Genomic DNA, 16,694 nt, shown 5'->3' with positions numbered 1-16,694 from the left:
ACAAAGCACGAAAGACGTGAAAAACTACTTTGTGAAAAATGACTTGTTTTTCCAGCTAACTTCACTATCTGCTCCCTCATTCTTCCTGTTCTTGTACAACCTCTCTGTCTCCATACTCCTCACTCAACTAGAAACTAGAATATGACGAAAATATAATCTTATAATAATTATTATATGCATGTTGTAAAGCTACAGCTTTATAATTTTGGAGAATTTGACTACATATCCACTCTTATCTGTTTCTTTTTGCTCTCTCTCTCCCTCCCTCTGTCCTCCTCTCTCAGACTCTGTCCCACCACCCAAATGTTTAATGTCACATAAACTCCATATCAATTTTTAAATTGACTACAGACTACTGCTGAACACAGAAAGGTAATGTTTTGTTTTTTTCATTTTGACTTGCTGTTACTTGGGTCTGGAGCTGAACTATAAAAAAACAACCTAAGCCAAATTTGACCATAAGAGGAATAGAAATTTTTAACAAACTAAAACAATGATGCACATGAGCTCCGTGGCTGGCAACCATATACACCTGTGTAAAGATTGATATTCTGTTTACCCTTTTCCCCACTCTCCCTCATCTCGCCATACTTACCTTAAATATTTATGTTTAAGTTAATAACTTTAAGCCCAATTTTGTTTTCCCTTTCAGTGTTTAGCAGTCAGTGTTGATTTAAGTGAAATAAATCCAGACATACGGCAACTAACTGATAGTTGTTCTCTGTGCATTCTGGTGATAACAACTCTAAGATGTTGTTATCACCAGTGCTGTTACAGTGAGCTCACACAGAGGCGTTGCTGCTTCAGCTTGTCATTAATAGGCTAATACGACTGCAGCAGAAAGAAGATGCAGAATGAATTTCATGACACAGTGATGCAGATTTAAAACACTTTAACTGAAATATACCAAAAGTTCAAACGGTTGTGATAAACGTTGTTGTTACTTACAAAGTATCTTATTAAAAATTAAGTATTTATTTTTATTTGTTCTGTAAATAGCATCAAAAAAGTTAGCTAATGTAATTTAAATCACTCGATATTAGCTAGTTTAAATCTTTAAATCCCCTAGTCTGCTGGTATTGTTAAATAGGAGGTTCAAAGGGAAGTTAAAACGTCACAACGCGGAAGCGCAACAATTTGTGACGCACTTGCTAAACTGCAAGACTTAATAAGATCAAGACAAAAAAAATCGGACAAAAAAATTAATCGTAAATTTTAGCGGCACATTTATTCGGCTATTTAACTCCTTGTGTCTCAGTGTCAAAAGAAGAAACTACACACAAACACGTTTCCAGCGTAACAAACATAACCGAGTTGAGTGGCCAAAAAACTGCCTCAGCCGTCCCCCTCTGCACACCTACAACAGAGAAGAAAGGCTTTTTGGTTTGAAATTAAAGACAAATCTCACCTGCACGGATTGAAACGAGGAGGCAGACTGACAGCACATTCCTGATGAGCGATACAGACGTTGCAGCGGACATTTCAGATGTAGGTCTGCGGGACGGGACACCGGAACTTTATGTGGATAACAAAAAATATATTGTCCCCTTGTCACAACTAATTTAACTGTAAGTTTTGAAATAGAGCAAAAAACACACTGACCACAATGGATCCGTTTCGGTTACCTGGGCTTTAAATATACGCCGATGACGAGCACAGATCTGAGATCAGTGTTACATTTATAAGCTACGAGGACGAGCCTGGGAATCAAGCAGGGTAGAATTAAAAGCTGCTTTACTTTACGAGAAGAACATCTTTGAATAAATATCCGAGAATAGAAATAACAGTTCCATTCAGTTATGTTCAAGTTATGGCCAAAATAATCACTTCTGTAGTAGCGGCCGGTAATAAACCAGTCCTCATAAACAGACTTTACACCGTAGAGGGAGACACAACAAGTTATCTAACTATACTCTAACTCTAAAACTTTACCAACTCCACTTTACTCTTATTTCACGACACCACCCTCTAGTGGTGCAATATAGTACGATCATTACAGGACACAACATCTCCTCTCTCTTTATGAAAAGAGTTCACCAAATAGCGTAGTACAGAAATAAAGTAATGCACTGTTTAGCAAGTCACACATACACTTGTGAACTTAAATGCTGCAATAGTTATACCATCAGATTACTACAACTAGCAAAGCTTAATAAGCCTGAAACTATATTGCACTCCTACGTAACATGAAAAGAAATTATTATTCCAGTTTTTCCATGACAATTGTTTCTTAGTGCGTTGGTGGCAGAAAATCAGTTCTTTTTAAACCCAAGATAGAACAAGTAATAACGTGTCTCTAATGTTCTTTTTCAAGCAACCTATTATGGTACAATATAGTCTTTGTGCCAGCGAGGCTTGTACTTGACGCGTGGCAGTCTTCTGGCAGTAGGTGAGCCAGTCTGAGTGTGGTGCTAGCAGTGTCAGCGTTCTTTTCAGTCACTGGGCGACAGCGTGCTAGATGAGATGAGAGAGATCAGTGACATTCCAAATCTTTCCATCACTCAGCAAGAAGCCATTCAAGCCTTTGGCTTTCTTTTCTTCTTTTTTTTGCCTGTCCCGTTTGGTTCTTTTGCCATCAGAATTATTGTCTAAAGGCAAAGAAAGATGCCCAACGGATTTACTTTACCAAATTGACCATCCCAGCCTTGCCGTGATGGTCTATTTGATTCACCTTTTATTGTTTATTTTATTGTTTATTTTATTTTCACTTGCTAAATACGGGACAGACTTGAATGAGGAAAAGAAAAGGGAGAAAGGAAGAGGGGGGGAAACAGTGGAGAAGAGGGACGGGGATAAAGGGCTAAAAAACAAAAAAACAACTAAATAAGCAGACAAAAAAATGCATATCAATCACCTGGATCACCTGCTGAGAAAGAAAAAAGAAAACAAGCAGAAGAGAACAAGAGTAATAGAATAAACAACATCACAATGATATATGGGAATATGACAGTAAATACTAAATATTAAACATTATTGTGCAGCACATAAGATCAACAGAACACAGTGTGCTTTGAGGTAGGAGCCAAAAAGGGTGTAGTTTGTGGGTGTGATCACCCGTGTGTACACCTGTGAGCATGGACACGCTTGTTTTAAAAGGTTCCTTCATGTAATGATCTGCTAGAGGGTGTGGGGGGGCCACAGCCCCGTCCTCCAGGGCATGAAGCAGGTATGGAGGAGATCAAAACTCCAGACATCCAGAGGCCCCCAGAACACAAGAGACCAAGGAAGACCAACAGAGGGGCAGCCGCGCCACTGTCCCAGAAAGAGCTGAGGAGAGTCCCAGATGAGGGCTCACTCAGCAGCCGCGGAGCAGAAGCCAGGGGGAGTTGCAGTGATGCGCCCGTGAGCTCCGCCGGCAGCCAGCTGCGCCTGAGTGACTGAGCCCCAGGCCGAGAGGCCGAGGGCACCCCACCCCCGAAGTGGCCCGAGCGAGCCCCAGGCTCCAGGTCCCGATAAGCACCACCAAGCCACCAAGGAGTGAGCCGGTGTGTACCTGGACGCCCATCCCCAGACACAAAGAACCACCAACGCACCGATGTCTGAGGGCGTCCGCCACTGGCAGGGGAAGTGGTGGGGGGAGATAGGCCTCCAAACCTTGGAGGGCCTGAGATGTCCCCAGAGAGGTGGCGCCTGACACCCAACCTGACATATAGACACAGACATACAGGCACACACAGACACAAACATCCATCCCCACCCTCATGCTCTCATATGCAGTTACTCCACACTCAACCAACGTGGAGACAGACATAAAGAGACGCTGTACACACAATCACACTCCCCAAGCGTACTCTACAAACCGGGTCTAGGTACCCTTGCCCCTGGAGGGGGAAACCTATATGTATGTGTTATGAGAGTGTGAGTAATGTGAATGTCTAAGTTGTGAGATAAGATTGAGGCACAAGAAGCCAGAAGGGGACAGAGGGGGGGGGGGGGGGGGATGTCTCCCCTGCACCCTGGTGACACACCTTTACCCCCAAGGCCCTGCATGTGTGGGTGATTGTGGTGGAGCGGGAAGAGGGAGGCAGCTGGAGATGGGGAGGGAAGGAAGGGAGGGGCAAGTGACCCCTCCCTGGGGCCAGCTCCCCCGCTGACCCCAGTAGACCTTTGGCTTTTGTTACTGTTACAGGAAGGGTAAATCTGGGATGTCCTTTGGGAACATGGTGGGGTTTCCTTATCCTCACACTCTTTCCTTTCCCCAATCTTATAAACAGTACCTTTGCATAATGACTGAAACCAGCCCACTGAAGGAACAATGGGCTGGGAGGTCAGTTCCTTGATCATTAGTTAATCAATTAACCACTGACCAAAACCCACTGACCAAAGACCACTGATCAAAGACCACTGATCAATGGCCATGAGCAGCATTCACAGAGAGTTGGGGAATGGCTGCAATCACAGCATTGTAAGATGGTGACAGATGTACCCTGTCAGTTCCTTAATCTTAATTATTAAACAAATATAAACAAATTCTCATGACAACTTTTGGAGATTTACTTTCCTGGATGATTGAGAATGTATCAAGACGCAAACAGCAATGTTACCATGTTAGTATTAATGTACACTAACACCAACCTTTGCTCATAACAATTAACGTTAGAATTTAAGAGAAATCATCATCACATCTGAGGCCAACATTTAAAGTGGAGCGCTTTCTCATATGTTCTTTAATACATAAAATTATTTTATGGTATTAAATCATATATGCTGTGTGCGCGCAGCCAGTTACAGTCATACATATTTTCAGAAGCTTGTATTTAATCTGTATAAGAAACAGTCATATTAAGCAGCATGCAAATTACACATTTATTGAGAAAATTACGTATTTTTATTGCAAGATCATGAGGGAGGAAACTATATGGTTCTCCAAAAGAGAAAAATAAACCAAAACTCCATGTTATGGAGTTGACAAGGTGCTGACGGTGGTGACACACTAGTAGAAAACAAGATATTGTTTCTTTCAAAATGACAATTAAACCTTAACAACCTTTGTAATATAACAAGACACATCATAACAATTCTGTTTTTGCACATGTCAAGTTCTACATCTTAATAGTTCACCAGCCTACTACTGCTTGATTCCTAAAGTTCTCTGTGGTTGTGTGTTTAGACCCTGCTGGACTTTCTCTCCTTTTGTCTCTGTGCTTGTTTCCAAAACCTTCTCTTCTGACTTTTTTCTCTTCCTTTCAGATCACTGGTGTTCTTTATTTCTCCATCTTTCCTTTATGAGAAACTCTTTCTTCAGCTCAGGCTGGCTGTTAATTTTTTCTCTCTTTCTTTTTTGATCATTCCTGTTCCTTCTCTTTCGTTCCTCTACTGACAGGTTTCCCTTTGCTATTCTAGCCTGAAATGTACCATTTTGTAATTACTATAACTTTTCTGAACCTTATGCTTTTTCACAGATTAAGGATGAATATTCACAACACAATTATGCATTAAGCAATAGAGATGCTATCCAGCCATTAAGTCTGATGTCATTAGCCGTTTCCAGGTCCAAACTCCGCTGCAGATCCCAAAGTCAAAGGAACTCTGCGGCATCAATGAGAGTTACAAACTGTCTAAATTCTTTCATCTTTAATAAAATGATCAGTGTGGCTCTACCAGGTGTAACATCCAGGCATCCATGAAAACAGAATATATGAAATTTAACAGAGTTAAAGTTAGACTGCTTGTTTCCACCTGAACATGATACACCAGCTCTGCTACCACTTCCAACATAAATGGAGACAGAAAACTAAACAACAGTGACTTTTAGGGTTACAGCACTGACTATTGTCACGTTACTGAAGTTGGGCTAGCTGGTATATAGTGATGTGCTACGTGATCGCTGGCGACACAGCTGTGTTAGCATAACATAAACACAGTGAAGCTGGAGGATGAATGCTAACACTTTTCCACTTGATAGAAGTTAACGTGAGGGTTCCCGATGGTTAGGCTGACAGTGATCACTGGCTGTTTTTAGGGGCTTGTTCAGATGTAATAGAACAAGATAAAAAGCATTAAAACATTTTAGCAGCACAACAGGCTTAATAAACACAGAGTAGTTTGGGCCCGGAAGCAAGATTCATACATCATCACTTAAAGACCAACTCTCGAGGCACAGCTAGCTCAGTAGATGCCACATGATCGAAAGGTTGCGCGTTCAAATCCAACGAACAGAGGCTATCCTGGGTTGGTAGCTGCCCACTGCATCACTGAGTGAATGGGTTAAATGCAGAGGACTAAGCATTTTCCTACAGGATTAATAATGTATACATAAACAATGAGATTCAAGATAAGGCAAATTTGATAATATTTGACACATCTGTGAAGCAGAAATATCAGTAAAACACACAGGAAGTAATATGACTGAAATATTAATAAAAAATTACTTAATATAAACGGTGAACAGCAGACTTTTGTGACATTTGTCAACACCGTCAGACAAAAATCCTGATGGTGTTGACAAAATACCCGACTTTCTCTCATAACACATGTTTTTCTGACAGAAGCCATCTTGTTTTTCATCATTTGCTTATGGCCTCAACAATCTACCTAAATTAAGCTCTTTTTACAAGAAAAAAATAATAAAATCTTGGATTAGATCGACTTTGGTGTTGACGCACTATGGTTGTGACACAGAGTTTTAACAGAAAGGTGTGCAATAAATGAAATTAAAACAAACAAATTATCACAGCAGTGACCTCATGGCATGTGTATCAAACAGGAAGTGCATCAAAATCAAAATTTAATAACTTTTTATATTCCTATAAATGGCTTGAATTTCTCACTGGATCACTACATCTAAAGCATCAAGTTCCCTTTACCTCGGAAATGAGACGTTCACCAAGTTCAAGCAGAAGTAAGTGAGAAGGTCAGAAAAAAATGAAACAATAAAACAGGCTTTGTTTGCTCCGTAGAACGGGAAACTCATTCGGCTGTCATTAACAGTACAGCGCTGTGCCTGCATTGTGTAGGCACATTATGCACACCGCGGCGACACGTTCACGGAAGGAGGCGGCGCACGGCTCAGACACAGACGCAAACAGTAGTACAAGCAAAAATAGCAGTCCCACAGGTTCACTACTGCGCATTGCACTATAGTGCAGGCTGATGGATGGAAGTTTGATTGGAGGTAGATATCAGTCACGAGAGGCTGATCTAGTGTTGTGATTCGATAGTTCAGATTTCGTACTTCCTTTTCAAAGACTGCATCTGAAAGCGCCAATCGCATAAGCGAGAGAAGTTGTTTGTTTTCACGGGAAATAACTTTCAGTACCTAATTAATTAGTCAGGCTTTATACTGAGGCTCAGTCTTTTTTTTTTTTTTTCATTTACATTCATTTACAGTAAATACCAGCGCCTTTGGACAAGTGTCGGATCATCAGCACTAACAGGAAATGTCTACATCTCTCTGCTGTTTCCTGTCTGTGGGGCTCCTCGTGTTTGTCTCTGCAGGTGAGATTCAAAAATTTAGAACCAAACTATTTCCCACTGAGGGAGAGAAAAGTAAAGGAAATCACTGTGGGTTTTCTATTGATTCGTGGAGTTCACGTCCGTTAATGTAATGCAGGTGTGACCAGTAGCGGTTTTAGATACGGGCGACACGGGCGGTTGCCCGGGGCGGCATCGTGGTGGGGGGCGGCATCACAAAAAAAAAATAAAAAAAAATTGCTCGTACTCATGCTGTCCCGACATCATGCCAGCGCATATTGGGGATGGCATAGGCACCGATCGGTTTTCTATCGCCAATTTGCTGGGAGTAAGGGCGCCCTCCGTTTGCGAGGTGCGCCTGCTGCTTGCGCGCAGAGAGGAGAGGCGGGGCTGCGGGGGATTCTCTGACCGGCTGGAGCAGCATCTAATAACCAACTCGCAAAATAAAACAACAAACACGAAAACACCAGACATCATGATACAGACTTATAATTTGCACCGATGTTTTTCTATACACGAAAAGTGAGCGCGAGAGCCCTCGGTGCGCCTGCTCACTGCTACATACAGTCCAGTATATAGAGAGACGAGACGACGAGGCTCCAGTTACAGCAGTGCAACTAAACGAACAATAAATATTTAAGAGTAAAAAAATTAATATACACTTTAGGACTCGGGGTAAAGGGATCAATAACAATTTAAAATGTATATTTTATATTTTGTTGATTTAAAGTCTCACACACAACCCGTTTTTAAAGTTTAAAAAAAGAGAAAAGTGTCATGATCCTGGGTCTTTTGACCCAGCGTTTTAAGTTTGAGTTTATTTTGTTCATTAGGTTATCTGAGTTCATTTGGTTATTAGACTCCTTGTGTTTTCTTCCCCTGTATTTAAGCTTCCCCTCACCCTTCGTGTTTCATGCTGCGTGTCTTATGTTATCAAGTTTGTATTATCATGTCTGTCTCATGTTTCCTGTTTTATTTTGAAGGAGTCGTGTGTTCTTCGTTCATTGTATTTAGTTTCACTTCCCTTGTCCTGTCATTAGGCTCATGTCAGTCAGCTGTTCCTCCATGTGTTCCCACTTCCCCTAATCACCTCCTGTGTATTTAAGTCCTCTGTTTTCAGTGTGTGATTGTCAGGTCGTCTGTTGTCCACGCCACGCCTCCAAGTTTCTTGTCTAGGTTTCTCTTTTTGTTTGTTTAGATTCCCCAGTTTAGGTTTGTGTTAATTTTGCTTCAGTTTGCCTTGCCCTTTGTTTGTACCTTTTCTACCAGCCATATTAAACGGCTCGCCTTTTGTTAACATTTCAAGTTCTGTTCCCTGTTCGTTGGAGTCTGCGTTTTGGGTCTTTTTGTCAACCCCTACAGTCTGCCCTTGCCAGACTGTGACAAAAAGAGGAGGAGTGTAGCGACTTCCACAATCGCTAGAGGCCGGGGACTGAGCCTGCCTATTTGCCTGACGCGCTGTCAACTTAACGCAATAATGCGAGAGGTGGAATTGCTTGCTTGTTTATTAAAGTGCTTGAAAAGTTTACAGAGCAACGTGATCGGCTCACGATTCAAACTCTTAAAACATCACAGGTTCTAATGCAACAAGGGGAAACTCGTTGTGCAGCGGTCAACAAAAACTACGGCTACCCAGCCCTCCTCTCTGTCAAAATCAAACCAGTGAAAGCAGTGTTGCCAACTCCTCAGTAAGGAAAATCGCTATTGGCTGTCCTAAAAGTCGCTAGAAGTCGCTAAATGATGTCATCGACTAATTTGCATGATTGGTCATGCTAATCTAATTGTAACCTATGTTGTTGGAGAGAGAAATAACATCGTGGAAGAGACATAAAGTGAGTAAAAAACGTCCTAAATGTATTTAGTTTATTTAGAACTACAAATTAAATTTCTTTTAGCAATTATTGTTTTTTTTAATGTCACAATTCCAACCCTGCTCCTTTACCCGGGCTTGGACCGGCAAAAGTGACCCGAAATAGGCACTCTGGTGGAGTTACTTTGTGTGTGTGTTTATAAGTAGTTTTAAACCTTGTGATCCACAAAACAGCATAAGAGTAAAAGAAGAACTGACTGCGTTACAGCACCCGCTGCTTGTTGAGAGTAAAAGCAATACGCGCTTTCACGTCTTTTTTTTTTTTAGCGACTTTTTTTTTTTTTTTTAGAAAAAACTCGCTAAATATAGCGACAAAGTCGCTAAGTTGGCACCACTGAGTGAAAGACAGACTGACAACGCCCTCTTAATGTCGCCGCTACCACCCACGTGACTCCCGTTACACATCACCATAGCAACCAAACAAATGAAAACCCAGCGATCATTAAAATTCAATACATTTAATTATGGCTCCCAGAGGTTCGCCCAGGGCGCCAAATAGGGTGTGACAGAAATAAAGAAGTGTGTTGTGCAGGGCTGCCTGCTGCACTGCAACATGTGACATTTATGCTGCACTTTATCTCACTTTAATGTTGATAACATGTCGTTAATTTGACTTTTGATTATTTTTTTTATTTTTGACACTTCTTCCATGTTAAAAGCCCCGCGAGCGCACAGGCACAGCAAGTGTAGGGGAGGGGCTGGTGGCGTTGCCAGTAATAAAAATGAACGAATGGGCAGGTTTCACTCCTTGTACGGCCATTGGTCAATGGCTGTACCTGCAGGGGCGGTCCTAGCCATCTCTCTCCCTCTCTCTGTCATACGTGTGTGTGTGTGTGTGTGTGTGTGTGTGTGTGTGTGTGTGTGTGTGTGTGTGTATGTATGTATGTGTGTATATATATATATATATATATATATATATATATTTTATTCAGGATCGCTGGCCCTAATCTTAAACTCAGAGGCTGGTGAACCCTGACTATGACATAATCAGGGTTGATAGGTTATGTTTTATCCTAAACATAACCTATCGAAGTTCTAAACTATATATATATATATGTGTATATGTAGGCTACATGTATGCGTACATCCACGCTCACACTATGATAGTAAACAGTAGACTGACAGTAGACACTGATGTGAGTTATTCAATATTTTGCACAATATTAATTGGAAGAGATATATTGTTACGAGGTATCTAGATAGATATAGATATCTATGTGGTACAGTTTGCCCGTGGGCCACTCATGCTTGTGCTGTTGTTGGTCCTTCACTGAGCTGCAGATAAAGGTAAACTTATAACATACAAATAGCTGAAGTGAAACCGGTGTTTAAAACAATGAAATGTTTCTCTGTAAATTCTGCTGTTTCACCCTCGCAGTTTGGACCCATTTGTCAAACAATCTGCATTCATCCACTGCACAGTGTCATCCACGTCAATCATTGTGCACTTGGGATTTGGTAGCATTGTATAGGAACATATTTGCAGAGACTGGGAACACTTTTCTGTAGGCTCATCGTAGGCAAATCCCAAACAGTAACAAACACGGTTAAATTAAGCACAAAGAGGTCAGGTGTCTCACCGATGTCATTTGCCAAAGCTGCAGTTGAAAGTTAATTAGGCTTTGGGTCTCCTGCAGTCAGAAAGCTTTGCTGTGAAGGGGTCTTTGAAAAAATGACGTGCATAGTTTAGTGGCTTTGAAACTGGTTATGCAGAACTGAGTCAGGGTCACTTCCTTTCCTGTGTGGAGATTTGTAGATGTAGACAAACACAAGAACACACTGTATGATGCTGCACACGAAATCAGAAAAGTCTGCTATCAAAGCTTAGAGATCTACTATTTTTATTGTTTGTTTGTTTTTTGACAGGATTTTGTGTATTTTGGGATTTTTTTTCATGCTAAATATCACAGCGCTAAGAGAAAGGAATGTTAAAATAGTTTGCAATTTTTCTATAAAACATTATATTGACAAAATAAGAAATACAATAAGAGGCTTTATAAGAGATTTGGTTCCTGAATTTTTCATTCTCTGACTGTTGTATTTATTTTGTTTCACAAATTACACTGTGAGCAGGTGTTCATGTTTGTACATAAACACCTGTACATAAACTCAGCGCACAGTGAACTGTTGTACTTTGACCTATAACCTCTCTGCTTTGTATTGTTTCCTCTTTCAGACCAGAAAACCATCACAGCTGAGTCTGGACAGAATGTCACTCTGCCATGTCGAGCTCCAAACAACAGCAAGATCCTAACTGTAGAGTGGCACCGACCTGACCTGCAGCCAAAATATGTTCTTTTATTTCGGGATGGAAACATTGATCCAGACAACCAGCATCGATCTTTTAAGAACCGGGTGGATCTGCAGGACAGACAGATGAAGGATGGAAACGTGTCTCTGATTCTGAAGGATGTGATGATTAATGATACTGGAACATACGAGTGTCAAGTCTTCCTGCAAGAAACACGCTCCTTGCAGTCCATCACAAACATCACCCTGAGAGTTGTTCTTTCAGGTGAGTGAGTAGAGTTGAGTGTGTGTGTGATCAGAGGTGAAGCTGCTTCCTGGTTGTTGATGTTTGTTTCTAAAGATGTTGTTGATGAGACTTTGTAGAAAGCAGCTGGTCTGAGTGATGTGATCAGAGTGCAGTAGATAATGTCTGACAGCAGTTTGAAGAGGAAATGGATTCTGTTCTGTTCTTCACTCATCACCTACCTCAGTGTTTCCCAACCACTGTGCTGCGGCACACAGGTTTGTCGTGGAAGATGATCTGGTTCCACCTGGTTGATACTCTAAGAAAATGGCGTGACTGGCAGAACAGTTACATTCTCTTCCACTAGAGGGCAATGCAACCTGCTCTGATTAAATGTGTTGCCAACTGCCAGTAAAACAGAAGACAGAGGAAATTACATAATTGTCATGCTGTGAGTGTGACAATGCAGCACATAAAAGCAATAAATATTTGAAAAGAAACATGTGTCAATCTTACCTGGATCCTGGAGAAAATCCCAACACAGATGAAGGCCCTAGCATGAGTTGTGGTCAGAAGAAAGCAATTTAAACAAAAGAAAAGGTATCCTGGGGACAAATCAAGCCACTTCTGCTATGCAGGGAAAGAATTATCAACATGCTTTTCGTGACATTTTTGTTTGGTGGTGTGCCGTGTGATTTTTCTAATGTGAAATATGCGCCGTGGCTCCAAAAGTTTGGGAAACACTGATCTACCTGACAGCTGACACCTCACACCTGTTTCTCACCTGCAGGTCAGCGAGGAAGATCTGTTGGACTGAAAGGCAGTGTTCTAGTTTTAGGTCTGCTTTTTGTTGTTGCTTTTGCATTTTAGAGAATAACAGCGACAGGATCCGTACCAGCCTCCTGCTGAACCACAACAGCTTTGAAACCTCTCAGAACTTTTTCCATCTGAACTCTGACCCATGAATTGATGATGAGCATCGAACACGTCCAGAGTTGCTTTGATGTCAAATTTCTCTGACTATCATCAAACCTGTTCAGACTGTGTCAGTCTCTGTGCTGTTGTGTCAGAGACTCTGTGAACTACAGTGTTTGTGCATCTTCAGTTTCCATAGGATTTGTTTACAATAAGAAGGAACTTTGTAAATCAATCAATGAATTCACTGTATGATACAAAATCATTATCCTAATAGTAGTTTGTAGGTTTTCCGTTCCTCTCAGCCTCCAATTTGTTGTTCTTTATACAACCTGAATTCCAGAAAAGTTGTGACGTTTCATAAATTTGAACAACACGAAAGCTAAGACTTTCACTTGATATGAGCCAATAACTTATTCACAACAGAACGTAATTAACATAAGAAATGTCTAAACTGAGAAATTTTACAACTATGAATGCTAAAAGTGCTATAAAGGTTTTAGAGCAACAGAACGTAATTAACATTAGAAATGTTCGCCTTATAATCGGAAGGTTGCCGGTTCGAGCCCAGGCTTGGACAGTCTCGGTCGTTGTGTCCTTGGGCAAGACACTTCACCCGTTGCCTACTGGCAGTGGTCAGAGGGCCCGGCTTTCACCACTTATTACGCTGACTTGCCCGATGTTTAATAACATTTTTTTAATTGCAGTGTCGCGAGACGTTTCCAAGTTTGCTGAAAAGCACCAAGCTGGAGACAAACACAAAAAGAGGGACTGGAACTGCTAAGCAGACCAAATGCTTTTTTTAGACCTTGTTCAATAGAAATGCAATTATTGCTGCTAGTTTTCTGGTAGCCCATGAGATAGTAAGACACAACATCCATTCACCGATGGAGAATACATAAAAACATAAACAATTCATAAAATTATCAGTGCACCTATTCTCACATCAAATCTCTTGCTGCAAGACAAAGTCTGGTGGCTGTCAAAGGGAGAGGGGCTAAAACAATTTGCTGCGAGTGTGAAACATGTGAAAACTTGCACTTCACCTATCCCAACTGGAAACCGCAGATTGGCTTGAAAAGTTGCACTTCGTGGTAGATATAAGATGACCATCGCATCACCATAACAAGCAGAATGAACAAAAGGAAAAATGGTCCTCAGGATGTTTTGGTGTTCAAGCGCAAAATCACTTTTGAGACTACAGAAAGATACATTCTCTCTTTTCCCCTTCCCGAGAGAGCTCAGAGCAAGCAATCACATAAAATGTGAGCATTTGCAATATGCAATCATAGTAATGTAAACTGCACTTGGGAAAAGATTCAGTGAAATCAGAAAGGTGAAAGAAAATGAAACATTATCCTTTCCTGGTGATGGACCCATCACAGTGAACATATCCGTATTTACAGGAGTAAAACTGGGTGATCTTGAAATTGAACCTGCCGACATAGCTGATAAAGACATATTCAAGTTTTGTTTTTTTTTAAATGACAGATGATCTGGAAGATCTGGCCCATCAGAGGCTGCTGTGTTTTATTTATTGGAAAACTGAGATGATGTGAGATAGATTGTATTTGATTAATTTTCCACGAGATGTGAACTCAAACCTGAAAATTGGTTGCTGTTTTTTTAAGTAAAACTGTGTTTTTTCTCCGCTTTAAAGTGTTTGTTATACAGTTCTTAAAAAGTATAAAAGGTCTTATTATTATTATTATTATTCATGTATTAAGTATATTATAAGACCTCACAGAAATACAAACTTGGACCACTGTGAGCGACATCAGACGTGTGCACTGTGGTCACGCCGCACTGAATCCATCCAAGTTACATGGTTTATTAAAATGACAACATTTACATTTATGTTAGACTACTTTTAATTAACTGCTTTAGCTCACTTACAATGAAAATTAAAAAAAAAAAAAATCTTGTTCATGACCTGTGTAGTATGTTAACACTATTGGAAGTAAAAATAACTTGACTCCAATTTTGAAAACAACTTTTTTTTTTATACAGCTCTGACTTGTATTACGATTCTGTGGTCTGGGAGAGAGTCCTGTAACTCTGTCTGCAAAATACAGTATATAATGACCAATGTTGGGAAATTAATTATATAGTTACTTCTTCAAAAAAGTAACTGAGTTTGGCAAACAACAAAGTTTTTTGCAGCTATTTTTTTTAAATGCAGCCAAGGTGTTTTTAAATAAACATTTCAAACTATTTACAGAACAATCAGCTGTTCTGCATCAAATCTGATGCCACACAAATTATTTGTGCCACTCCAAAAAGTTATTTCTGTCCACTATGAGATAAAGGAGAACAGCAGCCTGATACCTGCAGGCCTGACAACAGGAGATGTGTCACTCCTGTAACATTCAGCAGTCGCCTCATTGTTCTGACACACACAACAAAACTATTGACTACACTACACACTAACTACACGTCGCAAATCTCTCACATCTCAAAACACCGCCGTCACTCCTAAAACTTCCCCCCGTTTCTTAACAACTTGCCATATCCTTTTTTGATTGGTCGACATGGTACTTTTTTCGACCAATAGGAAAGGGTGGGGGTGTTTTTGGTTTTGTTTTTGCTCACAGGCGGAGAGCGCTTTCGAGACTTTTTTCTTATAGAACGTTTCTTCCCGCAGTGAATATAAACAACGACAGTATTCAGGAAGAAAACCAAACATTACAGATATTTTGTATAACAACTCTGGTTTTACGTGGCCTATCAACACAAAATCAAAACTGGTATAAAGTCACACACTTTTTCCGTCAATTGTTCCGTCTGTCCTGCTCACATCTCCAATGGTTGTACACGTTGGCTTCGCTCCACGTCACCCACGTCGCTTTGCCAGCTAAAACACCGGTGTCGGCACATAAGGACGCTGCCATAGACTGTCAACGATGTTGATTAGCTGCGTATATACGAACGTGAATCACATTATTGGCTGCACTATGGTATAAGGTGGCATCGTTGTAATCCCATACTGGAGCAGCCAGTCACTCACTGACTAACACTGCAAAACAGAATTGTTAAAGTTTTAATTTTCAGGTTAGATTTTTTTTGTGCGCAACGCAGATTTTCTGTGCGCAGAGACCGTGCGCAGCTTAGAGGGAACATTGCTTTAGTGTCCATATATAAACATGTGTGAGGATGGTGTTAATGCAAAATGTGAATCATAGTGTTCCAGTCTTAAGACGTGACGAATGAAAAACAAGATACTGCAGAGTATTTTTTTTCTTTATACTAAGTAAAACTTTAGGTCCCCACCACTCTGAACCAATAGAAAGCTGGTGCTCAGAGGAAGAGGGCGGGCTTTACTTGGTGTCAGTGACAGAAATGAAAAAAAGCTCAAATGAGTGAGAAGGACGATGAAGGAAACATCTGTGCTGTGTCTGCTCTGTAAGTAGAATCTCTGTGTTTGTTTGAATTCTTGTACTTTGACTGTCTGCTCTCCTGATAACTGATGATGGAGGAGAAGACATGAAAAACAAATCAGGCTGAATTCAAGTTCAAAACACCACGAGGACCAACTGCAGGTCTGAACTGACTCTTTATCTTTGCTCAGGAGTCGAGGAAACACAGCAGGCAGTGAAAAGATCAAATCATTCACTCATTATATCAACACAGCTGCACAGTGGACACATGACTTTACTGGGTTATTTACACTCTGAGTATACACAGTGTACATAAAAATATGATCACTGTAAGAGCTGCTTTCTAGATGAAAACTTGTTTTGTTTAATTTTATTTCAGTAATAACCTTAAAGAAGTTCCTTCAGAAAATGTGGCGGAAAATGTTTGAGGTTAAATGGTGATTCTATACAAGCAGGATGTGAAACTGCTGACCAGTCCACATTAACTCTCCCACAGTGGCAGCTGGGATACAATGTAGCTCTATATTAACACTCTTTTGTCAGTCTGAACTTTATTTTAACCTATTCCTGATATCGAACAGAAAGTGAGCAGATATATCAAAGAGAGATGAGTTTGTGTGTTTGTGTGGAGTTGTTCTTTATGTTC

At 40.7% G+C, this 16,694-nt stretch overlaps 2 protein-coding genes across 2 annotated transcripts in view; both read left to right on the top strand.

The window, feature by feature from the left end:
• The window catches only part of LOC120716467 (junctional adhesion molecule B-like), a 204,853-nt gene that overhangs the window by 62,600 nt on the left and 125,559 nt on the right, over positions 1–16,694 (top strand). The gene's annotated exons all lie outside the window — the stretch shown is intronic.
• Positions 6,759–13,816, top strand: LOC120716478 (programmed cell death 1 ligand 1-like). Its single transcript, XM_040004021.1, has 3 exons — positions 6,759–7,437; positions 11,460–11,798; positions 12,547–13,816. The coding sequence occupies exons 1-3, from the start codon at positions 7,380–7,382 to the stop codon at positions 12,624–12,626; spliced, it is 477 nt and encodes a 158-aa protein (XP_039859955.1). The 5' UTR covers positions 6,759–7,379; the 3' UTR covers positions 12,627–13,816.

Source organism: Simochromis diagramma, unplaced genomic scaffold (assembly GCF_900408965.1).
Source record: "Simochromis diagramma unplaced genomic scaffold, fSimDia1.1 OVJJ01000776.1, whole genome shotgun sequence".
Classification (NCBI taxonomy): domain Eukaryota; kingdom Metazoa; phylum Chordata; class Actinopteri; order Cichliformes; family Cichlidae; genus Simochromis; species Simochromis diagramma.
This window is presented reverse-complemented; position numbering and strand designations above follow the sequence as displayed.

Excerpts from the sequence above, each read along its gene's own strand:
- LOC120716478 (XM_040004021.1), top strand. The coding sequence starts at position 7,380 with ATGTCTACATCTCTCTGCTGTTTCCTGTCTGTGGGGCTCCTCGTGTTT. Across the intron at positions 7,438-11,459 it reads CCTCGTGTTTGTCTCTGCAG|ACCAGAAAACCATCACAGCT; the intron begins GTGAGATTCAAA and ends TTCCTCTTTCAG. Across the intron at positions 11,799-12,546 it reads CCTGAGAGTTGTTCTTTCAG|GTCAGCGAGGAAGATCTGTT; the intron begins GTGAGTGAGTAG and ends TCTCACCTGCAG.